Genomic DNA, 27,492 nt, shown 5'->3' with positions numbered 1-27,492 from the left:
TAAAAATTGTGCCAACAATAATTTTTCATTTTGACAAGGAATTCAGAGCTAGTGAATTCCTAATGATGCTACCCATGGCAGGTGGCAGTGGCATGTGAAGACACTTCTGGACAAGTTTTAATATGTTTAATAGTTACTTTCTGAAGATGTGAATATGTTGGAATTCTTAATCCAGGCCCATCATTGGCTGAGATGGATCTCATAATTATTCCTTTTGTTGGGTCACCTGCAAGGTTTTAATTAAGTTGCTTTTTATTGACTTGTGCTTGATTTTGCTTCATTTCTCACCTCATTTGCTATCTCATGTCCATCTGAACAGGCTCTGGTGGTTTTAAGAACGGAATTAGAAGCTCTGAGACCTAAATGGACCTTCTTTGGTCAGAAGCAACTGAGCTGCAGTTCTTCCCCAAAAATATAAGTAATGAATGAGACATAGGGCTCATCCAGACATCCTTTTGTGCCACACTTTCCAGGCACAGGTCCACACTTTAAAGCTCTGTGTCTCATCATTTTTATTATTTTGACCTGGTGCTTTCCCTGGGAAAACCTGCTCTTTAGTGCTGAATAGGAGAAAATGACAATCTACAGAAGACTGGATTCAGCAGTAAAAGATGGGTTTTACTTGGGGAAAGCACTGGGACAAAAAAGAAAACTGTTTGGACATGGAGCTTTAAATCCCAGAGCTGTGCCTAGAAAACTCAACAACTTGGGCTGTCCCACCCCCAACAAAAATCCTGGCTATGCCCATGGACCCCGAGTGAAACACTGACAACAGGCCACAGATCTGCCTTTAACCAAGATTCTGATCTGGGGTTGTTATGCGTACAGTTCCTGTCTGGGACAGGAGGGACAAGCTGGATGACCTCTTGGGTGCCTTCCAATTCTCCATATCCTGAACCCAGGCTTCCTTTGCCTGACTCTTGAGACTGAGAGAGTGAGAGAGGAAAAGAGGGCCTGGCACAGCAAGGCAAGGGTTAATCTGCCCTGGCTTCCTTGCACTGCAGACGTCACAGATGTTTTAGAAGGAGGGGAGGGGGCCGAGTAGTGGTCTATGGTGGTCTTTGTGATGCATTTTATACTGATAGCAGCAGCTGCACCAGCAAAGCTCCCTTCGTTGGATTGACACACACAGGGAGGGAAGCGCTCCTTCTGCAATCTCTCTCTCTCTGCAAAGGGGCTACTCTTCCCAGGCACAAGCAAGGATCTGCAGAAGATTGGGAGAAATATTATTGCATCCTCCCCAGCGTGTCTTTCTGAGATCTCTGGCTTTGCCTTGTCGTCCTCGGCAGAAAGGTGGGTGTCTCTTCCATTGGCAAGTGGGGAGGAGGAGGGGTGCGAGGACGGAATCAGACGAACTGAAATAGAGATTTTAATTATTTTTTTGCAAGAACAAAAGATGCATATGAGCACCTGGTATTTCCAGAGCAGTCCAAAACAGGATTTCTCATGAATCTTCCTGGCTGGCGGCCGGGGCACCCTTTCTACACAGCGACAGGGAGGGTGGGGGGGAAGAACTGCTGAGTTGGGTGGGGGTCAGGGTCTCCCCAGTAGGTTTTCTGAGCTCTCTTTATGCAGGTCGCCACCTGCTCGCCCACTGGCTTTCTATGCTGAAAACCTGGGCACCATCACGCTCCAGAGTTGCACAGCCTCAGGGCTCTGTTCCCGACCCACACCCTGTTTACTGTTGCCGTCGGGCGCTGAGCAAAGACGCTCTGGTCCCCTTCCGTGTCCCATGTGCAGGCAGGGATGGCGCTGGGGTAGCCGCTGCCTTTGGAAGAAAAGCACGCTCCCCATTTTGTGCCACGCAAGGCCAGGGTCTCGGTCTCCCTCTGATCTGTGAAATGGGTGGAGCGCAGGGAGATGTGCTGTGCCTGTGCCCCTCTCCTGCAAGGCGGCACTCATCGCTGCTTCATCCTTAGCCCCCTGCGGAATTTTCTTTTCCCCCTCCCTGCCTGCAGTCGCAGGAAATGAGATGCCAGCGGCAGCGGCAGCACATGGCTCTCTCTGCCTCTCCTGGGGGGGGGGGATTAAAAAATAGCTGGGTCTGCTCAGTGAGATTCTTTTGTGTGTGTTGGCCAAGGAAGGGTATAGCTCCTGGTTGCTGGAATGCAATGGGCTTTTGTCCAGAAGTTCTGCCCATAAATCGGTACCCAGGTGGTCCAAGGTGCTGGTTACCTTGCAAGTGATGCTGCTGACCGGTGAGTGTGTATCCGCAAGGGTGACTATTGCAACCTGGGATAGGGATGGACTTATCAGAGTGTGTCAGCATCTAAATTCACCTGTACACCTCTGTCTTCCTCCCACTGACATTGGTCCAGACAGAGGTCAAAGTCTCCTGGGATACTGAGCAGATAGATAGAGAGAGTCTATTGTCTATTCTGTAATAATGAATGAAGATTCAGGTTTGGTCTCCCTTGTCAAACTGCACCCCCCCCCAGCACTCTTTACTAGTTCCTAGAAGGGAGACTTCCTCTGAAGTGTGGGGGATAGGCAAGCTGCCTCCATACACTTAGAAGCATTGAGCTGTCCCCTGTTGGAGGCCGGAGGCTGGACCAGGTGGTTGCTAAGGTCGTTTGGATGCTCATGTTCATATGTGCAAAGAGCTTTTCAGGTGCATCTCCCTCACAGCTGGATGAAGGCTACAGGCAACTGCCCCTAGGAATAGGTCGCAACCACTCAATAATTGTTGGATGTCTGGAGTGGATTCTGTTTGGGAGGATAATTATAGATGCTGCAGTGAAATCTACACTATGGGAGCTTCTCTTGGGAGAACTCATTAAGGAAAAAAGGGGGGGGAAACAGATTTGCTCAAAATCCAAGGCCTGCCTGGGGTTGATTTAGGTCACTCATTGATGGAACTTGAATGAGTGTGTTCCTTCCACAGCCAGCTTTGTGTCTCCTTTCTCACAACCTCTTGAAGCCTCTGAGTGGTCTCCTCTGTAGTTTCCCCCTCTTCCATTCTTTGTCTGGAAACAAGAGCAGAATCTCAGACTCTGGTCTCCATGCATTTGCTTGATTTGGTGAGAAGAACAAGGTGCATGATTTAGGCTTGGTGTTGGCTACGTGAGATCTGGGGCACTAGGCGCTTTCCTAGACAAGAAGCAAAATGGCCCCAACAGCATGTGCAAAGGATTTTGATGCCCCAATGAGCAAAACCTGATTGCACATCTTGGACCAGAGGAAGCATGTGCTCCTGGATGGAGATGAAGAGGTAGCAGCAAAGGCTGGTCCACAACACATTGGAGGAAAGTGCCATGCTTTGCTTGGTGGGCCTGGAGTTGGAGCCTTTGCCTCCTGGTATCAAACAAAGTGGAACTCAGGATTCTGAATGAAGGGCTGATTTAATAGAAAAAGAGGAAGCTGCCTTAAACTGGATCCAATCTAGCTCAGTACTGTCCATATTGACTGGCAGTGGATCTCCAGGGTTTAAGGATCCAAGCCACTAATGCCATTTCCCCTCTTCCCAAAGCCAGGTTCCTCCTTCACCCTCGAAGCCAGTCATTCCCCAAAGATGGTTCCCTTCCAAATCCATGCATGGTTAATGATTAGGGATGATGGGAATTGTAGCATCTGGAGGGCACCATCTTGGCTGCTGCCTATGGCACAGGTCAGTCTTCTTCCCCCATCCTGGTGCCCTCCAAATGTTTTGCTGCCCCAATGGGCAAAGGAACGCAGCCAGCACAGCTGCAGAGAGCACCAGGTGCAGGAAGGTGGCGGCTGCAAAGTGTAGGCTTGCCTGATTTGGCTGCAGAGCACGGTGACAGTGAACTGGGAAGGTCTCAGACTGTGAGCAGTCAGTTTGCTCCTCCAACCCACCCCCCTTCCCAAACTACTTAGGTGTGAACCTGCAGAATTTATTTGCCTCTGGGATGAAACACTCCCTTCCTCCCTGGCAGAGCAGGAAAGGAGAAGCAGAGGAGCAACAAAGCAATGCAAGCCATTCTCCCATCTCAGCGCTGGTTGCCAGAGGCAAGGTGTGTGTGTGTGTGTGTGTGTGTGTGTGTGTGTGTGTGTGTGTGTAAAACAGACCAAGAAAATCTGGGTGGCATAAAACCTATGATGTGGTGTGCTTCCAGACAAGGGTTTGTTGTGGGATGTCTGCTCCTCATGCATTCCACCTGACACCATCAGATCAAAATGCCAGCCTGTATCCCCCACCCCATTTAATCCACATTCACCCTTTTGAAGGGAAATCTGATAAGTTTTTTTAAAATCCAAACCAAACCAAAACCATAATCTGTTTCCAGTCACGCATCTGTGATATCTGTGATATCTGAACAACCCATTTACAATATTTTCCCCATCTAGAAGCCCCTGCATGAATTGTGTTCCTCTACCCAACTCTCAGGACAGACTGCTTCCTCCAGAATTTACCTTCCTGGATCAAAACATTTGGTTCTCCTCTCCCAAAGGCTGTCTCCTGCATCTCCTCACCCCTTGCAAAGCCCAGAAGGTATTTGGCAAAGTCTAGATAAGGTGGACATAGCGCAGAGTGAAACCAGAAGCAGGGCAAGATCTAGAGCAAGGAAGCAGGTTCCAGGCAGCTGGTCAGAACTGGGTAGTGCAGGTGAAGGGAGACATCCCAAGCAGCACAGAAGGAGACTTCACAAAATCCCCATAGATGGTGCCCAGCAAAGGAAGCCACCAAGCATTTACAGGCACAGCAAACTGGCACAGAAGCATGAATTATGGCGGCAATGCATGGGTAGTGTCCATTGCAGGAATCTGATGAACAGGTGAGAGGCTGAGTCAGACTCCTTACCTGAAAGGTCACAGGTGCAACCAGTAGGTCCTACTTTTCACTAGGGAGGCTGTCATGATATCCCTTTCCAAATTCTAGTGAATTCAAGGGGTCACAATACCTTCCACGTTGTCAATCCTGACTCAAAATGGAGCACAGGAAGCTGCCTTACACTGAGTCAGACCAATGCTCCATGTAGTTCAGTAGTGTCTACACTGCCTGGCAGCAGCTCTCCAAATTGTCAGACAGGGTTCTCTCCTAGCCCTAACTGGACATGCGATTGAGGACTGAACCTGGGACCTTCTGCAGGCAAAGCAGATGCTTTACCACTGAGCCACATCTCTCCCTGATCAAAGCAATTATCAAAGGCATCCCCATTGGAGAGATCTGGGACCAAGTCACAACACCAGCATGCAGCTCCTGGCTCTGTTTCCCCTTGTCAGATGACAAGAGTGCTCTGAGCATGTGCAAAATGTCTCACCCCTTGACTTGCTCACATGCACTGGAACTGAGGGCTAGGAAGCCGCATGGGCCCCAGCACCTCTCTCAGAGTACCTTTTACTTCCCTCTCACGTCCAGCTTCCACTCACAGCATTTTCCCATGAGCAAGGTTGCCAGTGGGCTCATTTTGCACCATGGAAGCATTTCAGAAGCCCCCCCCCCAACCTCCTAAAATGAAGTTGGCATAATTAGGAGCACAGAACCATTAACAGTTGAGCATGCATAATGTGGGTCTGTGTAGCTCCCCTCCATTTTGTACTGATGCAGGAAATTGAAAAACCAAAGCAAATTTCTATTTTGAAAGCCCTCCTTGTGCCCTTCAGAAGGGGGACCACAAAGGACTCACCAGAGCATGTCTGGCCTTGTGGCACGTTTAAAGACACTCTCCCCCCCCCCACAAGCCCCTGAAGTCAGTTAAATCACTGTAAACAATGCAAATAATCTGACCATTAGTTTACTTTCACAAGAGACACTGCTTGTGCAGAAGGGAGGGGGAACGAAAGGCAGGCCAAGCCACCAGCCTCAGTGACTGCACCCTGCAGCAGAGGCAGTTTAGGATAGATCTTAAGTCACGTCTAGGGCTAAGTTCACACGGCCAGCTTAAAGCTGTGTGTCCTAGGTGTGCATGCCTTTTTGCATTGTCCACAAGATGTCATCCTTACCCAAGTGTTAGCCTGCATTTTCCCCACCCTCTTATTCCACACTCTCTGGGCTCACCCACACTTCCCTGGGAAAACCTGATAATTAGCACTGAACTGGAGCAAATGTCGGTTGGGTTTTCTCCAAATTGACATTTGCTCTGATTTAGTACTAAAGAGCAGGTTTTCCAGGGCAAAGCAGCAGGGGAATGGCAAAACTGCTCGGAGCCATGCCTAGAAAGCATGTGACAAGTGGAACACCGCTCAGACCCGTGGACAAGCCCCCTCTTTTTTAAAATTACAAAGAATTGTGAAGAACCTGCAGCCAGGGCTTACCTCCTCATCTACTGGTCTTTGTTACAAGTTTGCTGCTAGGTGCTGAAACTGCAGGGCACACACCTTCAGGAAACGGGAGGCTGAAGAAGACCAGCAGCCTTGCAGAGAAAAAGGAAGTTGCTCGCGTTGCTAATGAATTTCCCAGACTCAGGGAAATGAGAAGAACTGGGAACTTATAAGTAGCAATAGCAGTGGATTGGCCCTCAGTTGTCACCTGATTCCCTGGCCCAGGAGGATTCTGGGACGTTGTTCATAGCCCCCACTGGAACTACCTCTGGTTCCTTCCTCCAACCCATGGAGCCAGTGCCTGACCTGGTTCAAGCCCCGCAGCTCCTGATAGTGGTTGCATAAAATAATGTTACAAAAATGTGTTGGAAGAAGACCTGGCACTACCCTGGGCCTAGCTGTCCTCCCCCCCCCCCCCAATCAGTGAGGGTGGTTTTAAAAAGAAAAGAAGATTTTAATCTGATATTTGCTATGACTTCTATGGATGTTGCCCGCCAGTAACCTTCATCAATGCTACATTACACCAACAAGAGGTCTGGAGTAGAATGTGAAAAGAGAAAGGAATGATCAGGAGTGGACAGCATTGTCTGTGAGCCTAGAAATAAAGCAGTTTGAAAAATGAGACCTGCCTCTGCTCAGTTACTGAAACATGGTGTCAGAAGCAACCAACCCTTGCCACCACCACTTTCTTCAAAAGCTGAAGAAAAGCTCAGGAAAGGCCAGGAAGGACTTAGCTAACTTTCAGCCAGGCTGCAGATAAAGTTCAAGGGTTGAGGTTCATGAAGCAAGTGCTCTGCGGTATGAAACAGACAGTGGAAGCCCTTTTGAACCAGGAAAAATGGGTTTTTGCAGTCAAGGACCTTCAGATGCTGTGAACAGGTCCATCCTGTCTGTGCACACATTGGTACATCCCCATGCATCATCTGGGGATCCTCCAAGGTGGGCCTCGTAGGAACTGCCTTGGAGCAGCTGCTCAGTCTGAGTAGGTCAAGTAGCAGCAAAGAGCTCTTGAGCAGACTAATCAGGAGAGAGATTTAGACACCATTCTGCACACTGCGAGGGGAGGGGCGTGCACAGAGCAGAAGACAAGCTCATGTACCACAAAGTTGGGTGGCCAGGTGCGTAGGACAGCTCTCTTTTGATACACTTGCCCAGTATCCTTAACTGACCTCTGAAATCCTAGTGGTTTGAATGGTTACAAAAGGTTTGTGAAGTGTGTGTGTTTGTTTGCATAAATATTTGCATATATGTGTGTAGTTTTCTAATGCTCTGTTTTGCTCTGTTGAACTGCTGGGACCCTGGCAAGGTGGCTGGGTTTGTTGCTGGTGATGTTAGCAGCAGCAGTAGCTGTACACATTATCAGGAGAACGGACACCTTTCAGTGCATGTAGACAAAGCTCTTGACTTTTTTCTTCAGAAGGACTGCTTGGTGGTCAGAGCTTAACCTCCCACTCAAGCCATGATCTTGCAGGTGGGGAGCTTGAGAAAACTCTGCCTCTGTCCTCCAGCACTTCCCAAAGAGAAAGAGAGAGGGCAGGACTTCAAGTGGGTTGCAGAGTGCGTCTCTACTGCCCTTTCCACAGCTGCTCCCATAGGAGAAGGCTACTGAATCTGGGAAGGGGAGGCTCAGGAATCTCAAAGTTCTTCAGAGGAGAAATAGACATGGATGAGAAAGAGGAAATGGCTGTGCAGTGGTGCTATCCTAGTAAAGCAAACACAGACCCCAGCCTGGATTGGGCCAGAGTTTACAGCAAGTGACTTCTTCAAGCATTCACTGTTCGCTACAACATGTTGTGCCCATGTTGTGCTTCCAGAGGCTGAACAGTTGTATGGAAAGTTGCAGCTTGAGTCCACAGTGAACAGTTCCAATGACCTGTTCACGACAGGTGAGGAAAATGTTGCCAGCCAGAAGCAAAGGGGGGTGGGAAGCAGTAGACTGAGGGTGATAATGCACTGAAGTTTTTTGGGGGGGTGAATTTCACAGCAATTTCCCTGCTAGGTGTTCACATCAACATGGCTTCAATTTGTTTTTGTTTGTGTGCACACCAGGGCAAAGTGAGGGGGGCAGGGGGCAGGGATATATTTACCCTATACAAAGGTGTTGGTAAGAGACAAATCAGGATCAGCTTAAGGGCTCTGATCAGTGTGAAGGTAGTTTGAGAAACAGGGCACCAAACAGGAGTCTTTTGTAATACAGGATACATATGCATTTTGGATATTGTTGTGTGAATGTGGATTAAAACCCTGCTCAGCCTTCCTCTCCCCTTGTCCTGTTTTACTTCTAGACATGTGGATATAGACAACAGTGACTTTCTGAATGCATAAAGACCCCTGCTTAGCTAGAGCTGGCTTCAAAACATCAGAGATTAGAGGAATGCTACTGCTGGGAAGGAAATGCCTTTTAGCCTGTTGGAATGGCCAGTGCAGGCCCTTAGGAACAGATAAAAAGACAAGGCCTTGGCCCTTTATACCAAGCCCCTGTGTACCTGCCATTCATCCCAATGGGGCATGTGATGTGGGGGACCTCCTCATGGACTGTATCCAAATAGTAAACTGATAGGTCATGAGGGATGAACCACCATGGCAGAATAACTCCAGGAATGGAAGAAGTACTTCATGCTTCTACTGAATAATGCTTGCCTTGGCCCATGTGGCAATGTGAGGGAATAAAATGACTGTTCTGTGGTCAAAGAGCCACACTGTGGCCTTTGGTCATCACCCTCTCCATTCCTTCTTGTGTGATGCACTTGATGAAGTGAATACTTTCTCTCTCTATCTCTGGCATGCATGCATGGGGTTCAGTTTTCACAATTCCAGGTTTCCACCAAGGACACAGCTTCATTTCAGGCACCTTTGATCAGCAATTTGAAGGCGAATTGCTTAGCTCATGAGAATGGTCTATATCTGGAAGCCTCACTGTGTGTTTTCTCTCCCCCCCCCCGCCCCCTTCTCTCTCATGCTGCAGGATTCTCCCAGTTAATGAAGTGTTTTATGAACCCTACAGAAGCCTGCTTCTTGCTGTAGAGGTTACTGAAGCATCACAAACTGAGGTAAAAAATACAGCCCCCTTTGCTGCTTGTGTGATGCAGGGACCTATCCAGTCTCAGAGTTCAGAGGGCGCTGGGCGAGGCCTAGAAAAGCAAGTGTAAAGGCAGGTCTTCCTCTAAACAAGGTGGCAGAATCCTGAGGGAGCGGAGTGCACTGTGCCACATCAGATGGAACATAATATTTTTTTAATAAAAAAAAGTACTCTTATGTAAAGAACTTGCAATCAAAACATGAGAGTTTGGGGGTGCAAATAAGTATTTCTAAAATGTGACAACTCCCCTCCCCCACCTGCATTTTGAAATTTGCAATCTGAAATTATAACCATCCATTCTGCCACATCACAACTTATTTATTTGCAATATTTACAGACCGCCTTTCACCACAGATTGTCACAAAGCGGTTTACGCAAAAATCAGTAAATATATCAGTTTAAGACAAACCAAAATCACAGATGAAAACATAACTTGAATAAATAAATTAACTTGAACAAATACACTTGAATAATGTACAATTATTTAAATACCTGCTGAAATGGAAAGGTCCTTGAGAAGTGTTTGATTGAAGTCCAGTAGAGAAGGGGTCTGTCAGATCTCAATTAATGGGTAGTTCTAGAGAATCAGGCCCACAATATGGACTGCCTGGCTCTTAGGAGACACAAGCCATGCATATCTGAGTCACAAGTGGTGCTAAGTTCTTCTTTAATGCTAGGGGCTGCCTCCCCTTCTCACTCCACTTGCCAACTCCACCTGCCCCTTTGCCAACAGACCTTTCCCCACACTTGACCCCCCCCTCGCTTTACACCTCACCCATGCCCTTGCCTGTGCCCTCTCACAGCTCACTCTGCACACCCTCCCCCAACCCAAGCTCACCCCAGGCCCCACCACCTTTTAAAGGAGAGTGAAGTGCTTCACAGAGCAGCTTGCTAAACTGCTGTGTGAAGTGTTTCCTGTCCTCCATTAAACCTTGCTGCAGGCCCATTGGTTGGTGTAGCTGTCTATTGGCAAGCCACGCAAACTCCAGAGCATGACAGCACTTTACATTTCTATGTATATAGACAGATAAAGCAAGGATACTCACTTTGTAGGCCCAAAACAAGTGGCTTTTTACCCACAAGCTGGCTAACACAGGAAAATGAAAGTAACCACAAGAAGAAACTGAAGGACTGAGTCTTAGCTCCAACCCATAATAACTGGAAACAATATTTAACTCTGTAATTACAAAATACTACATTGGGTTGCTAGCAGTGATTCCCTCAAAGACCTCCACAATCAAGGAAAGATATAACTCTTTTAAGTGTCCTGGGCCCAATTTGTTAAGGGTCTTGTAAATTAACACCATAACCTTTAACTTGGTCTGGTAGCATATGGGCAACCAGTGCAAGCTTTTAAGCACCGGAGTTATGTGCTGGCAATAGTCTGTCTCCACTAACAGTCTAGCTGCAGCATTTTTCACCAGCTGGAGCTTCCAGACAAGGCCCAAGGGCAGCCCCACATTGGGTGTATTGCAGTCATCAAGTCTTTACTGCTTCATTCGCTGTATGGTTAGGTCATTCATTGGTGCACAGTAGCAAGGAAGCAGAGAGCAGAGAGCCAATCAGGAGGACAGGTCATTGACCAAGAGGCTCACTGTTTATCCAAAGTGCAACAGACCCTTCTCCCAGTCCCAGTCCCAGGCCGGTCTTGATCGATGACTGCCAGGCTCAACTCACATGAAGTCACAAGGAACTGAAAAGGGTCGCTGTTGTTAATGATGCCAAGAAAGGCTTCACATCACTCTGTACAGTGTCAGGGATAGACCTTGTTGGGCACTTGCCAAGGCCCACACGCTTGCAGGGAGAGCCACTGCAACTCTCTGGAGACTCCTAGCCCTGCTGCAACTCCTCTTTGCTGTCACCTGCCTCCTCTGAGCATGCAAGCAGCAGCAGCAACAGCACCCTCAGTGTGCCTTGTGCTTTCCCTCTGGGTGATTGTATGGATTGGGCCTGGAAAGAGAGGACAAAGTGAGCAGGCAGACATGCTGTGGAGGAGAGGGCCCACTGAAAGTGCCTTACCCGAAACCTAGAGCTGCCCCAGTAGAGAGCTTTAGGAGAGCAAACTGGACTAGTGGGTGGCTACTGCCAGGATCAGATTATGGTAACTCCTTGGCAACGAGTGCCCATTCATACCCTAGTCAAGGGGTGGGGAAATCTGTAGCCCACCATATGTTGTTGGATTTCAACTCCCATCAGCCCCAGCCAGCATGGCCAATGGCCAGGGATGATGGGAGTCGTAGTCCAGCAAAGATCTCTATGGCCGCAGGCTCCCCGGCCCTGCTGTAGGCATTGCGTGGTGGAACTGAAGCTGCTGAGCTACGGTTGTTCTGCTGCTGAGCTGGGAGGAAGAGGAAGTCCAGTGGAGGCTGAGGGCTCTGGAAGCACGCAGAAAGCTCTCACAGGAAGTCTGAGGTGCAGCACAGCACACTCTGCTTCCCTCTGGGAGTCCAAAATAGAAAATATAGAAGTGGTTGTGGGATTTCCACACAGACAAGGCTGCAATGAGATATACAGACAGAGCTGAGCTGCCTGCAGCAGCAGCAGCAGTGACACGTGCCCTCTTCACTCACTCAAGCCCTTCAGAGAGGACCTGTTTGAGGACAGAGGGCTCTCTCTGAAGCAGGTAAGCTGGGATGTCCTGCTTTCCCAAGGGTGCTGTGGGCGGGATGGTTAAGGAGGGAAAATGTGGTGGTGAGAAGCATTGAGGAGGAGGAGGGTCTACACTGGGCCAAAAAGGGGCTATGGACAAGGACCCCATTGGAAAAGGGGCTCTCAGTAAACACCTTTAACTCAAACACCCATTTCTGAATTTTGTACCATATATCTACATGGCGGAAGTGGTGCTGCTGCCACCCACCTTAGAACAGGCCATGTGACCCAATTGTGGGCTCCGACCCCTCAACTGAAGACCAGCGTTTCTGAGTAGGGGAAGCCAGTGTGGTGCCCTCCAGAAGTTCCCGCACTCCCAGTTCCCACCCTCACTGACCATTGGCTATGGGGACTGCTGGGAGTTGGAGTTCCACACCTGGAAGGTACCACATGAGCTGCTCCTTCTCCTCTAGAGGAACTCTGTGCTCAGAGGGGCTTTCTTGCAGCCTTTCTCTTCCTCTCTCTCTCAATCTCTCTTTCTTTCTCTCTACCTCGGTTGTTTTCTTCCATCTTCTGTTCTGTTTCTCCCGCTCAGGTCTGCTGGCCATGGGCAACCTGATAAAGGTATTGGGCAAAGATTTAGAAAACTGTCCTCATTTTTTCCTGGATTTTGAAAGTAAGTCCCATGCGCAAAGGAGGGACGGGGGTGGTGTCTGTGATTACTGGCAGAAGGAGTTGCTGTTCTCCACAAATTTTGGGGGTCACACTTTACTATATAAATATTTGAGGTGGTGCCAATATACTTTTTTTAAAAAAGAAGAAGACTTTGTTGGGAAGCAGCAGGCAGTGACAAGCAGACACTGTAACAGACTGGGCATAACTACACTACAGATTTGCAATTTAGCTGCCATGGCTGCTCCCAGAGAATCCTGGGAACTGCCCCCCCCCCCAGCTGTCTTAGCTGAACTGCAAAGTGAATGGGGTGGAAGCTGGTTTGAGGGAAGATGCATCAAACCACAGTCTTTCACAGGAAACTTCAGAATAGATATGGATTGTGACTAACATTATGTGTACACAGCTTCAAACACCAGCAGTGGGAGCGCACTAGGGCCAGAGTAGACAGTCATGTGTACACAGCCTAAGAAGAACTTTAACCTTGCAAAAATGGCACTTAGGAAGAGAATATTAATACATTATTATTATTATTATTATTATTATTATTATTATTATTATTATATGCATAGAAAGTTAAGTTGCACTTTTCCTGTTAAAAGCAATAGGATGAATATTAGTTGTGACCAGCCCATCCAACATCCAACATGCCCTGGTGTTTCCAGTCAGGTGTGGTAACTAAAGTGTGAGCTGAGAACTGGGCAGTCCCTCCTTCAAATCGTGTTCACCACACTCAGACCACTATTTATTGGCATTGGAATTTCCATCTGTAATATGTGGATATTAATTTATCTGAAAGAGACAATTAAAGGAATGCTGTGAAAGTGTATCTGAATCACTCTTGAGTACTTAGAAGGACTATATTAAGTATTATTGTTTCCAAGAGGAGTTGGAAAGAAGTATCTTTCTCTGTCTGAGGGCCAATTTCCACAACTTTCCAAGTGTTTTACAGTTGACTGTCTTCACAATATTTCTTTCTTCAAAAGAAATTCATAGACTAATAATAATTAAAATCTTTAAGTGGTACAGTGGTACCTCGGGTTAAGTACTTAATTTGTTCCGGAGGTCCGTACTTAACCTGAAACTGTTCTTAACCTGAAGCACCACTTTAGCTAATGGGGCCTCCTGCTGCTGCTGCGCCGCCGGAGCCCGATTTCTGTTCTTATCCTAAAGCAAAGTTCTTAACCTGAAGCACTATTTCTGGGTTAGCGGAGTGTGTAACCTGAAGCGTATGTAACCTGAAGCGTATGTAACCCGAGGTACCACTGTATACATAAAATAATATAAAATAATTATCAATAACACAGAAACAAAACCAGCAGCATTTTAAAAACAATACACCTGCAAGGAATGCCAGGGTTTGATAGACTTATCAAAAACTACTCAAGGAACTTCATAGCCAAGGAGAGATTTGGGCCTTGAACTCATGGGTCTAATCCCCAAACTCTAGGGTCAGTGACATCTTGGACTCATCAAAGAGGGAAAAGAAAAGGCAGCCTCTGATCTGGGCAGCAGCAAACCATTTCATGCCAGCTGTTCTTATGCCCTTTCTGTGCTCCCAACCTGGTGCCCTCCAGATGTTTTGGTCTACAACTCCCATTGGCCCCAGCAGCATATCTGTATGATACTGGGGCTGATGAGAATTGGAGTCCAAATCATCTGGAGAACACCAGGTTGGGGAAAGCTGTTGCAGGGCTTTGTCTGTTGTTCCCTTTCCAAAGAGGTAAGGACTGATTCACAAATGCCCTGCAGCATTTCTGGCCTGTTGCTATGGCCACCAAGACACTTGTGCCAATGTGTGGGCTGAACGAAGGCCTGGTGGCTAAATGGAGTCCCTATGTGGGCAAATGCTTTGGCTGCCATCATAAATTCACCCTTTGGTGAGACTCTCCCAAACTTGCCAGGCATAGGTCCTGTTGAACAACCAAGCTCCCCTTAGCCCCCAAATCTGGTTGGAGAACAGTGACTCTTGTCCTCCTCTGTTCCTTATCATTGGTCTTCCTCCCCATCAGTCAATGCACATCTCCATTCAGGGGCAGGAAGAGGTGGGGTGGGCCTCTCTATACTCAAACGTGGACCACCAACAGTTTTTTTATTTTCTTCCCCTCTAGTCTAGCCTTCGCCAGCCTGGTTCTCTTCAGGTGTTTTGGGCTACTACTCCATTGGGCTGATGGGAGTTGTAGTCCAAGTACACCAGGAAAGAACCAGGCTGGCAGAGACTGGTCCAATTAATTGAGAATTGACTAAAACATATCTCTGAATGCTACAAAGTTTGTGGGCATGTTCACCTCATCACCAAGCACTCACAGCCAAATAAGCTGTAACGTCTGGTTAGTGGTCCTATTTGAATGTAGAAATTGTTTGCTGAATGACTCTTCCTGCCACCCAGAAAGGGGCACCTTTCCCAGTGACATTCTCCCACAGACCTCTCCTTCCTTCCCCACCTCACTACCCATCATGCTTTTCTCCCTCTTGTCTCTTCTCTTGCAGGTAGCACATGGGGAACCTTCTTAAAGTGTTGACTTATAACGAGCTTGACCAAGGCCCTAATTTTTTCCTTGACTTTGAACGTGAGAAGGGATTTTTTTATTTTTTTGCCTTTGTTTTCATTCATGACTTTCTTTCATTGATTTAATTCATGATTAAAATTGATTTATTTCGTTTTGTGTGGAGGTGTAGAGGCAAGGGCTTGTATCCTCAGGGCACTTTCTTGTGGATTCAGCGCTGCTCAGGCATACAAATGGTTTTTTTGCAGCATCCACACAATGTTGACCTCACCAAAATGCCATCCCATATCCCTATCCAGATTTACCACTTCCACAAGTTATTTACTTACCAGATTTCTCATGGAAATGGTAAAAAACAAAACAAAAATTCCATATTAAAAAGGAGAATAATATGGGACAGTATTTTTGTGAGGTGGGTGTCATGTGGATGCTGCAAAAACATTACTGAATGAGCAGCACCGAGTCAGCAATAAACTGCCATGTGGAATTCCCCAAGAAGCTTCAGGGTGAGATCTAGAGAGGCAGAGGAGGGAATCAGCAACCAGACAAGATAATGGCTGCTGGGCTATGCACAGCAGAAATATGCTTCTGTTGCAGGTGCAATGCCTTCTTTCTGGCAAGATGATAATTATATAGCAGTGGGAAAGGGCAGTAGCCAATCACACTGAGAGCAAAGGAGGTGGGGCAAGGGAAGAGATTGGTGGACCTTCTCAGAACCCTGGATAGTGGACAGTTGTTTTCTGAAGAGGAGGGTGATGGGCCAGAAAGTAAGGCTTCTCCTCCAGCAAAGCGCTCAGAAGCTCCCACATTTGGAGACGTCCTACAGGCAGCAGTCTGCATCTCCTCCAGAGTGACGGCCTGACTGCAGCCACATTTCCAGGATTTGTTAGAGTTGTGCTAGCATCTCAGTGAAGAGGCATTTAGCAGCCCTGCGGTGTCCAGACAGCATTGCCAAACAATTAACTTTCGGGGTTTGAATGGCACATTGCCACACCTCCTCACAAGCAGACGCCAGCCTGGACCTGGACTGCTGTAGGTGTGCTCTGTGTGCCTGACCCACTCCCACTTCTCAAGCTCCCATAGGGTGTGGATGAGACCTGCTCGGCCCTAGGACTGCTGAAAGTATACAGTCTGGGGAGAGAGGCATGGAAGATGAGTTAGCGCTAGATAAGGCAGGCAGGCCAACAGTCCTGGAGCCCAGCTTTGGGGAGGAGAGTGGTGGGCAGCTCACTGCCTAGGATGCCATTGGCTTAGTGCCTCCTAGAGTTTTGTTTTTTATACTTTGTGGTTTCTTTTTGGTCCTCCTGTATATTTATTTTCTAATATTTTCCCGGTACAACTAAGGGCCAAAGGTCTGTGGCAGCCCTCCCCAGCTTGTCACCCTCAAGATATTTTGGACTACAGTTCCCATCAGCCCCAGCTAGCATGGTTGTATGAGTCAGGGTTCGTCCATATTTACGTTTGTCCTGTGCCTAGGAAGCACATGTCTGGGAGGTTTTCTGCTTCTCCCATGCTTTCTAGGCACACGTCCAAGTGGTTTTCAGTTTGCTTGGCCGTTTTCTTTGGGGAAACCCACTCTTTAACCACTAAATCAGAGCAAACGTCAATCCGTGGAAAACCCAGTTGACATTTGTGGATGAGCCCTCGCTGAGGCTCATGGGAGCTGTAGTCCAAAATGTCTGGAGGGCTACAGATGGTAAGGATGGTCTGTGGGCTTCCCAGAGAAAGACATGCAAGAGAGGGGCTCTGTCTCAGCTCACAGGCCGGGCCATGGCTTCCCAGTGCTCTTTGGGGGCAGCCCAAGACCTCATCCCCTCCCCAGGCGGTTGCACAACGTGACCTGGGTACACCCGACAAGCCTTGCCCATGATGCCAAGGGGTTTGGGGGGAGGCAGAACTCTCTGGTTGCAAATAACTACTCCCCTGGTCCCCCTGACATTCCTTAAGTTGCCCCCCCAACCCCTGACCAGGCCGAGGGAGCTCTTGGATCCCCTCATTCCAAGCAAGCCATCCCAATGTCCCTCCCTCCCGTCCCCCTGGGGCTGGGCTGAGAAAGTGTCCTGCAGCACGAGTGTCCTGACCTCTCCCTTTCTCTCTGGGTGGGGTTCGCTGCAGATGCACAGCCCACAGAAGCCGAGACAGCTGTGTGGAACCAGGTGAACGCTGTCCTAGAGGAGGCGCAGACCATTCTGGCGGAACTGCAGTCCTACACCGGAGCTGGGCAAGAGATCAGAGAGGTACTAGGAAGAGCCTTCTGGATCAGGCCAGTGGCCCACCCAGTCTAGCATCCTGGTCTCACAGTGGCCAACCAGATTACTCAGTGGGAAACCAGCAAGCGAACAAGAGTGCTCTCCCCTCCTGTGGCTTTCAGCAGCTAGTATTTAGAAGCATTGCTGCCTCGGACTGTGGAGGGCAGAGCATAACCGTCATGGTATGACCTGAGCCCTTCCCAAAGCTGACCCCCACATTCCAGAGCTAGGAGCAATGCTAGCAAGTGGGCTGGATTCCCCCCCCCTCCCCACAAAGATTTTTGTACTTTTGCAAAGCTAACATTTCAGGAAGAAAACTTAGCATCTTGTGTTACTTTATCACAGGCCATCCAAAACCCCAGTGACTTGCAGCTCCAAGAAAAGGCATGGAACGCCGTGTGTCCCCTTGTGGCAAAGCTGAAGCGTTTCTATGAGTTTTCCCTTAGACTTGGTAAGTGCCCTCCCGCATCCTAGCAAAAGGGGGCGTTCTCTCATTTTCTCATTCTTCTCATCTTCAGTCCAGTTCGACGCACTTCCACATTAGTTTGCAAACCTCTTTTTTTAAAAAAAAACCCATAAGGAAACAGTGGCACATGAAAATGTCTTTCTTCCTAATATCTGGGTACATGACTTTGTTTAGCATATACATTTTTAAGAGGCAATTTGTCCCTAATACAATGCATTTCTTTATGGTGATTTCACGAAAATACTTGCTTCTGCATGCCCTTCTCATTACTATAAACGTTTTTGGTGTGAATTTTCAAAGGAGAAGCTGTGCTTTGGTTCCAGAAGCAGAGCTTTGGCAGGTTCACATTAAAATGTAAATTGCACTAATCCTGCAAGCTGTGCAGGGATTGGCCTGGTGAGGGGGCTGCTGCCTAACTTAACCATCTCCCTCCTCCTGTCTCTCCCAGAGAATGCCTTGCGGAGCTTGCTGGAAGCTCTCACCAGCCCACCTTACGCCCCGACTCAGCACCTGGAGAGGGAACAGGCTCTCGCCAAACAGTTTGCAGAAATCTTACACTTCACCCTCAGTTTTGACGAGCTCAAGGTACGTGTGGGAGGAGCAGCCGCCAACAGTGGTTGGTCCAGCGGCAGCAGGGAATATGATCTGAGCATAATAACAAGTAAAAAACCTCTCACAGGGGCTTCTGACTGTTGCTCCGGTGGAACAATATTAGGCACTTTGCACTACCCACTCTTGATGGTTGGCACAGGTGCAGATGTAGCCTGCAAAACACCCACCCACACCCACACACACCATCACCATCCCTTTGCCTCCCATATGTGCAGAAAAGTCTTCTGCTTCATCTTCTCCATCACCCCTGAATGAAGTCTCCCTTCTCTGTCTCCCAGATGACCAACCCTGCCATCCAGAATGATTTTAGCTACTATAGAAGAACCATCAGTCGAAACCGGATCAACAACCTGCAGGTAAGGAACGGTTTATTCCTTTCGCTGGGAGGCAGAGTAAAAATCCAGGCTGGGCAAAATGAACGGAAATTCTAATGGCAAAGAAATGGTGGGAACTCGAAGCTGCCATGCAAGTGGAAATGTGCAGAGATGCCAGAGCAAACAGAGTATGTTCACTTGAGAGCCAGGGCTCACCCGCACTTCCTCTTGACCCATATTTTGATTGCCTTGTGTACTGATTAATTCCCTCAGGTCCAAGAGCTTTTCTTGTTCTTCCATGGCTGTACCTTGCAAAAATCCAAACTTACCTGCTGAACTGAAGCTCAATTAAGCAAAATCACTCTTTGGATTTTCTGCATATCCGATTCAGCAGGCAAGATCGGATTTTCGCAAGACACAGTGAGAAAAGCCCTCAGATCTGGGAGAATTAATCAGCACACAACACAATCAAATTAGGGGTCAGGCAAAAGTGTGGATGAGCTCTGTCAAGAAAAACAATAATGGAAAGCCAAGTGGGAGGGGGAATGGAATGGAATGACTGGAAAAGGAGAGAGACATAGATGTAAAAAGAGTAAAATGAACTATCTCGTCTGGATAGGTGGTTTCCTGTTTCACACTGAGAAGTTATTTTTAAATGTCCCCAGGGATGGAAATGAGAGCTGTCCGTAGAAATAAACATAGAAATTAAACATTTTAAGGTAGCTGGGGTTGGGCAACATGGTGCCCACCCTCTACCACCAACACACACACACACACACACACACACACACACACACACAAAAGTAACAACAGAAACAACCTAGTAAGGACTGAGCATGCCCAGTGGGCATGGAATGTTGGCTGATTTTGGTGGGAAGGCGATGAAAAACTGATGGAGTAGAGTGGCTGGGACCTTAAACAGAAGCCCTCCATGCCGTAACGTTTTGCTGCACCTGATCTCCATTCCTGCCCTGCAGTTAGACGCTGAGAGTGAGGTGAACAACGAAATGGCCAACCGGATGTCCCTCTTCTACGCAGAGGCCACCCCGATGCTGAAGACTCTCAGCAATGCCACGACCAAATTTGTTTCAGAGGTAAGTGATGCCTCTCAAGGCACAGAGAAGACAGAGGCAAGAGTTGCCAAGACCACCTTAACATGACAGCCTGCTGCAAAGTCCAGGCTTGCTTGGTTGTTCATGCAAGGTTAACACTGCACACTGGCTGGTGGATTGATGGGCAGAATCCACCCCAAGGAATTTGTGCTGTGGTGGCACAGGGACTGGGGCTGCCTCTCTCCCTTCAGATATTCAGCTTGTTCTCTCCCTGGGGAGGAAGAGCAGGGGGTAATCAGCATGCAAACTGGGTCTCCTTTCAGAACAAAACTCTTCCCATTGAGGACACAACTGACTGTTTGAGCACCATGGCCTGTGTCTGCCGGGTGATGCTGGAAACGCCGTGAGTACAATGCCCTACATGATTATAGGCCCCAAAGGCTGAGCAAAGTGGCCTTCAGGGTTGCACACATACAGCAGAGTCAAAAAAGCCACACAATTGACAATTGCAATTAAAACCCGACTAAACTGAGACCCCATGTTAAAAATATGGGGTCACTCAGAAACTACAATTAATCCAGAATGTGGCTGCTAGACTGGTGACTGGGAGTGGCCGCTGGGACCACATTTATTATTATCAAATGAATGTGCAAAAATGTAAACAAAGAGTCACCAAGGGCCACCGTACAATGGGATTGGTCAGCCTTCTACATGCCGCAAAGCAACTTACCTGGTGAGCCCCTCTAGGGAGGGAATTCCACCTCAGAGGGGCAACCACTGCAAAGGCCCTGTTCCTGGTCACCAGCATTTTGACCTCTGGGCCAGGCATTTGTAGCAAGCTCCCACCCATTAGATGACTTTAAGGAACCCATACTGGAAATCACATCTTTTTAGAGTCTTTAGGCTGTGTTTAGCAGCTCCATGGTATGAGCTCCCCAGGAAAGCTGGGAAGGAAATGTGGGGCATGGCAGCTGGTCCAAGGAGGCTTGTTCATGAACCTCTTTCTTGTTTGCAACAGGGAATACCGGAGCCGCTTCACCAACACCGAAACTCTCCTTTTCTGCATGCGGGTGATGGTGGGGGTCATCATTCTTTATGACCATGTCCATCCTGTGGGGGCTTTCGCCAAGACCTCCAAAATTGACGTGAGTGACATTTCTCTCTTCATATAGAAACATCAATCAGAGAAACTCAAGGAGCTGACAAGCCAGCCTTTGATGACCTTGACCTTCTTGATGTTTTGGACTACAACTCAGCAGCCTCAGAATAATATAGCCTTAACTACTGGGGCTGATGGGTGTTGTAGTGCAAAACCCCTGGAGGGCACCGGGTAGGGGAACGCTGGAGCCCCCAGCGTTTTTAGTGACAATTGATCCTCAATTAGCTTTTAAAGGGAAGGAGGAGCAAAGATCCATAGGAGCAACCAAGCATCAGAAGAGCCACGCTGGGTGGGACTTTCCATTCCAGTCTAAATGCGGGGTTTTCACCCTCTCTTGCTGCACCTCCCATATCCACATGTTCTGGAAGACCCTATTTTGCCTTTCTCAAATCTCGTGGATCTGCTCACAGACAAAGGGACTGTTGTCAGTATAAGTGGGTGCACTTTTCCAACATTTTCCCCCTTTGAAATTTGACTAACAAGGGTTTTTTTTTTCTTTTTCTTTTTTAATGCTGGTAGATGAAAGGATGTATCAAGGTCTTGAAAGACCAGCCTTCCAACAGCACAGAAGGCCTTCTGAATGCACTGAGGTAAGGCAGCCCAAGAGGCACCTTTGAGGAAATGGGCTTTGGCAGCCAGAAAAGGTCTGCTGCAGCTCTCAGAAAAGAACTGCAAGCGCATGCACACACACACACACACACACACACATACACCTTGCACAAGCACCAGGATTGCACTGGGATGACTTTGGCAGCCTAGGCAGGTGCTAGAGTTGAAGATAGATAGCATGGAAGGATTTTCAGAAACTGAAATTGGTTTTGTAGACATGAACAGTTCTTATTGAAGGAGTGCTGTGGCAGGAACTGGAGAAGTTGACTATTACTAAATGACCATTGACCTGGCTTCACAGAAGGAACTCCCTCATGCATTGCCCTCACATCACAATTATCCTGTGGGGCAGACCATCATTCCCATTTTACAGCTGGGGAGTTGAAGCCAGCAGCCCTTCTAGTGTTCATCACACAGGAAGGGCTGGCCTGAATCCTGGATTCCAAACTAGCTCATGCCCACCAGCCGGTGCTTTGGTATCAAGGGAGCTGCAGTTTCTCAGCACTCAGACCACTGTATGCTGTTCAGGGACACTGCATCTTCCCTGTCCCAAACAACTGGCACTTTAATTGCTTTGGCCAGCATCACAGAAACCTACCTTTTAGTCCAGGCGTGGGCAGCCTTTGGCCATCCAGATGTTGCTGGACTACAGCTATCATCATCCCTGACTATTGGCTGTGTTGGCTGGGCCTGATGGGAGTTGATGTCCAACAGCACCTGGAGGTTAAGCTATTGGCTACACCTGGGTATTCAGGTTACCTACCCTCTACTCACCGACAAACTCCTCCTATATCCACGCTTCCTTTCTGCCAAACTACTCCCTACTAAGAAATCCCACATTTTTACCTTTAATCAGGGCTTAGATGTGCATTGCACCTGTTCCCACAGCGGCCAGCACAATTGGCTTCTTTCCTCTACAACTGGTGTGCCCTTTCCCACTGCCTCCCTGCTTCTTCCTAGGTACACCACCCGGCACCTCAATGATGACACCACATCCAAGCAGATCCGGGCCTTGCTGCAATGAGCACCCCCTGCAGTCGAGGGGTGGGTGGCATTCACCAGAGACCCAGAAGGGGATTTCTCCATGGAACCTTCAGCAGAAATTTTAATGTTGACATATTGCTATAAATAACCATTGGCCATCATATTCGTCATTTTGTAAAAGAAGAAGAAGAAGAAGAAGAAGAAGAGGAAGAAGAAAGAAGGGGGGAGATTTTAAATAAATATATATATATATAAACAAATAAATATATATATATATATATGCACACACGCATACATACACACACACACACATATATATAAAATTATGAGAGATAATCCTTCCAGCTCAGTGCCAATCTGTCCCATCTCCCAAGACACTCCATGTTCAACTCTGGCAGAAGTGCAGCTTTGCCAGAGAAACGCCATGTTGGCAAGGCCGCTCCTCTTCACCGTTCCAGTCCCCGTCCCACCCATGTTGATGTGACATGTCTAGTTCTCAGCCCTGAAAGGCTGACATTGAGTCTGACCAAGCTTCAGGAGGGACAAAGGGGGCAGGGTTTGGCCCAAGCTGGTAAGAGGTTGAACCACCATCTTGGAACCAGGTGGAAGGTCTGTTCTTAAACTCTTGAGAGGTCCAGAGATGGATCTCCTGAACTAGCCCAGACTCCAGAGGAGGGTGGGGGGCTAAGTGAGAAAGATGGAGAGATGCTCTCCTGTTTAAGATGTAAATAATGTGTCTGGAAAATGACTGTTGATCAGGAATGACTAGGATGATTGATGCAGGATGATGATGATGGTGGACATCATCATTAAAATCTTCAACACTGATTCCATTCAAAATGGCTCAGTCACACCTTTTAGATTTTTAATATAAACAATTAAAATCCACTCACCTGTTATTTTGTACATTTTTGTGTCAAATAAAATAAAAAGAAAAAAATAATCTCTTGTGTGAGAGACTTGCCTGGTTGTCTGTTTTGCTATGTTGGCAAAATGCACATGCTTAGAGGGGTCCCATTATTATTATTATTATTATTATTATTATTATTATTATTATTATTATTATTATTATTATTATTTCATGTTCCAAACAAGGCTTGGGCAAAGGTGATCAAAAGTGAGATTTGTGTCCATGTGTGCACAAACACATTATTCAGACATGTTTGTCAGGAGTAGGGAGTAATCTAGGTGGATAGGGAGAAGAAAGTGACAAGATGTAAAGTGGTTGTGTAATCTGAGCACAAAAGCCACATTCTTTCCTTTATCCAAAATAATAGCACAACAGAAAAAAGGGTTCACATCAATATATTATACATAATCAAAATATTGTCAGTACTTAAATCAAGCCTTAATAGCTCAAGTAGCTGGGCAATGTATGAGCATACACACACATCTGAATAAGATTAAAAATGTAGATGTGTTTCAATATTATCTTCACCATCTGCTATTACAAATCAGGAAACTCATCCTTCAGAGTTTTCAGAGCACGGTCCACATTTCATTAATTTCTGACACTTGATTAAAAAACAAAACAGTATTACCAGTCCCTTTGTTGACTAATAATAATAATAATAATAATAATTTTTTATTTATACCCCGCCCTCCCCAGCCAAGGCCGGGCTCAGAGCGGCTTACAAGCAATAATAAAAACAAGATGAGTGATTACAACTTAAAAACAAAAATAAAATACAACATTAAAATAATGGAACATTAAAATATTAAAATGGAGCCTCATTGCAGGAGAAGGAAAAGAAAAAAGAAAAAGGGGGCGGAGGGAATCAAATTGGCTCCAATCCAAAGGCCAGGCGGAACAACTCTGTCTTACAGGCCCTGCGGAAAGAGATCAGATCCTGCAGGGCCCTGGTCTCATGAGACAGAGCGTTCCACCAAGTTGGGGCCAGTGCTGAAAAGGCCCTGGCTCTGGTTGAAGCCAATCTAACTTCCTTAGGGCCTGGGACCACTAGGGTGTTGTTATTTATGGACCTTGAGGCTCTCCGTGGGGCATACCAGGCGAGGCGGTCCCGTAGGTACGAGGGTCCTAGGCCGTGAAGGGCTTTAAAGGTCAAAAGCAGCACCTTAAATCTGACCCTGTACTCCACCGGGAGCCAGTGCAGTTTGAAAAGCACTGGATGAATATGCTCCCATGGCAGAGACCCTGTGAGGAGCCTCGCTGCAGCATTCTGTACCCGCTGGAGTTTCTGGGACAGCTTCAAGGGCAGCCCCGCGTAGAGCGAGTTACAGTAGTCAAGCCTGGAGATGACTGTCGCATGGATCACTGTGGCCAGGTCGGGGCGGGAAAGGTAAGGGACCAACTGCTTGATGCGGCGAAGGTGGAAAAATGTCGCCTTGGCTGTTGCTGTGACTTGCGCCTCCATGGAAAGGGAGGCGTCAAGGATTACACCCAAACTCTTAACGGAAGGTAATGGCACTAATTGGGCCCCCGCAAGAGAAGGGAGTTGGTCCCTCATCCCCATGCTATCCCGACCTAGCCATAGGACCTCTGTCTTTGAAGGATTTAGTTTCAATCGGCTCCCACGAAACCATCCAGCCACAGCTTCCAAGCATCTGGTCAGTGTGTAAGGGGCCGAGTTGGTGTGGCCATCCATCAGTAGATAGAGCTGAGTGTCATCAGCATATTGATGACAGCCCAGCCCAAAGCTCCGGATAATCTGAGCAAGGGGGCGCATAAAGATGTTAAAAAGCATTGGGGAGAGAATTGCGCCCTGCGGCACTCCACACACCAAGGAGTAGCGTGACGACATTTCCCTCCCTAGTGCCACCCTCTGTCCCCGACCAGAGATAAAAGAGCACAACCAGTTACGGGCTATGCCCTGTATCCCCACGTCTGCAAGGCGATGGTCCAGAAGATCATGATCGACCATGTCAAAAGCTGCTGACAAATCTAAAAGGATCAGCAGTCCTGACCCGCCTCGATCCAGTTGTCTACGGATATCATCTGTTAGGGCAACCAGAGCCGTCTCCGTCCCAAAACCAGGACGGAAACCGGACTGAAATGGATCTAATGCCGATGTTTCCTCCAGAAACCTACCAAGCTGTTCAGCAACCGCTCTCTCAATTACCTTACCCAGGTATGGAAGATTTGAAACTGGGCGGTAATTGGATAGGTCTAAGGGATCTAATGAAGTTTTCTTTAGGAGTGGACGCACCACTGCTTCCTTCAGTTCCCCTGGGAATGTCCCCGTGTCAAGGGACAAATTGATAATTTCAACCAGGGGGGTCCGCGCAACATCTGGACACTCCCTAATCAGCCAAGACGGGCACGGATCAAGGAGGCAGGTGGTGGGCCTACCAACTTGGAGGAATCTATCCACATCAGTAGGGAGTATCCGATCGAAATGGTCCAACACTGGACCTGAAGTCAGTCGAGGGGCCTCCAGTTCAGTCACTGTATCTAAATTGGCAGGGAGGTCACGGCGGAGCAACAGGACTTTCTCCGCAAAAAAGCTCGCGAATGCCTCACAGCTGTGGGTCGAATTTGTGCTTAAATTTGGTTGTCCTCCTAAGGACATTATTGACCTAATTATTCTAAAAAGTTGTGCCGGGCGAGAGCTAGCGGATGCAATGGAAGCTGCAAAGTAAGATTTCTTAGCAGCTTTCATAGCCATCTCATAGGCTTTCATAAGCGTCCTATAAGATGTTCTTGAGGCTCCGTCACGAGTCCGTCGCCATACTCGCTCTAGCCGTCTGAGATCCCGCTTCATTTTCCGGAGCTCCTCAGTAAACCAAGGGGCCCGGTTTCGACGGGGTCGCAGAGGGCGCTTAGGCGCGATCTCATCAATGGCTGCCAAGAGCTGGTTATTCCAGTCCTCAACAAGGTCATCTAATGAGTCGCCAGGAGGAGCAGGGTTCTGCAAGGCTTGTCGGAATCTATCAGGATCCATCAGTTTTCGCGGACGAGCCCAAATAGGTTCGCCACCCGAGCCGGGGAGGAGCGGGAAGTCAATCTTGGCTTTTAAAGCGTAGTGATCAGACCATGGCACTTTCACAGCGGGGAGCATGATCACATCTATGCCAGCCCCAAAGATCAGATCCAGCGTGTGGCCTGCTTGATGAGTGGGGCCCAAAACAAACTGGGAGAGCCCTAGTGTTGCCATGGAAGTCACTAGGTCTAGAGCCTGTGAGGAGGGAGCGGCATCGGCATGGACGTTGAAGTCTCCCAAAACCAGTAGGTTTGGGAACTCCAAGGCCCAGCCCGCCACCACCTCCAGCAGATCTGACAGGGTGGCTGCAGATGTGCTGGGTGGTCGGTACACCAGCCAGACAGCCAAGCTCTCCTTGGTGCCCCACACGAGACCAACACATTCAATGCCGGAGATCGCCGGTGATGGCAGAGCTCTGAAAGAGCAATCCTCCCGGAATAACAACGCTACTCCTCCCCCCCGACCTACAGTCCGCGATTGATGGAGGACAGAGAAACCTGGGGGTGTTATCTCATGTAGGGAGACTACTTCGCCTTCCCGTACCCAGGTCTCCGTCACGCAAGCCAGGTCAATCCCCTGCGAGACAAAAAAGTCACGCATGGTGGCAGTTTTGTTGCCTATGGACCTGGCATTGCACAGCACCAATGACGGAGGTGTGTAATCCTTGTTCTCCCTACCCTCATCCCTTGGGATGGGGTGTAGATTGGAAGGGGTTCGAGGATCACTGCATCTCGAAACCCTTCGCCGATAGAGATATCTAGCCCTACCGCCATTCCTCCCTAGCCCTTCAATTGTGGAAATCCTAGATCCCATACTAGCCTCCCCAATAGATGGGTAACATCCCCTCAATAACAATGACTCAGAAGAACAATGACTAGTGGGTTTAGCATCTCAAGGCCATTCACCTCTTTCAATGCCCATCATGGTCTATGAATGGCTTTAAAGACCTCTTTTCACCCACTGATAAATAACAAGATTGTGCTCGCCAGATGTTCTGTTGTTCTGGCTGGGATCAACCGGGGTTGTAGTTCAAAGCA

General features: G+C 48.1%; 2 protein-coding genes across 8 annotated transcripts in view; one reads left to right on the top strand and one right to left on the bottom strand.

The window, feature by feature from the left end:
• Window positions 1–6,352, bottom strand: part of HPCAL4 (hippocalcin like 4) — a 44,109-nt gene extending 37,757 nt beyond the window's left edge. The window contains exon 1 of the mRNA XM_081202513.1: window positions 6,217–6,352. The gene's annotated coding sequence lies outside the window, so the exon portion shown is untranslated. The remainder of the gene's footprint in view (window positions 1–6,216) is intronic.
• LOC308591663 (CYFIP-related Rac1 interactor A-like) lies at window positions 919–23,457 on the top strand. 7 transcript variants are annotated; one of them, XM_081202502.1, is made up of 13 exons: window positions 920–1,293; window positions 9,188–9,272; window positions 12,486–12,566; window positions 15,053–15,132; window positions 17,185–17,306; window positions 17,664–17,769; window positions 18,233–18,369; window positions 18,675–18,752; window positions 19,688–19,804; window positions 20,086–20,165; window positions 20,781–20,907; window positions 21,441–21,511; window positions 22,491–23,457. In XM_081202502.1, the coding sequence occupies exons 4-13, from the start codon at window positions 15,060–15,062 to the stop codon at window positions 22,552–22,554; spliced, it is 975 nt and encodes a 324-aa protein (XP_081058628.1). In that variant the 5' UTR covers window positions 920–1,293; window positions 9,188–9,272; window positions 12,486–12,566; window positions 15,053–15,059; the 3' UTR covers window positions 22,555–23,457. The 7 variants fall into 7 exon arrangements, with proteins under 7 accessions (XP_081058633.1, XP_081058628.1, XP_081058629.1 ...); XM_081202505.1 differs by lacking the exon at window positions 920–1,293 and adding an exon at window positions 2,008–2,198; XM_081202507.1 differs by lacking the exon at window positions 15,053–15,132 and having other exon boundaries at window positions 919–1,293.
• Window positions 23,458–27,492: the final 4,035 nt, after the last annotated feature.

This window comes from Podarcis bocagei, assembly GCF_964188305.1.
Source record: "Podarcis bocagei genome assembly, chromosome: 7".
Lineage (NCBI taxonomy): Eukaryota > Metazoa > Chordata > Lepidosauria > Squamata > Lacertidae > Podarcis > Podarcis bocagei.
Note: the sequence above shows the minus strand (reverse complement) of the source record. Positions and strands in the feature narration are given on the sequence as shown.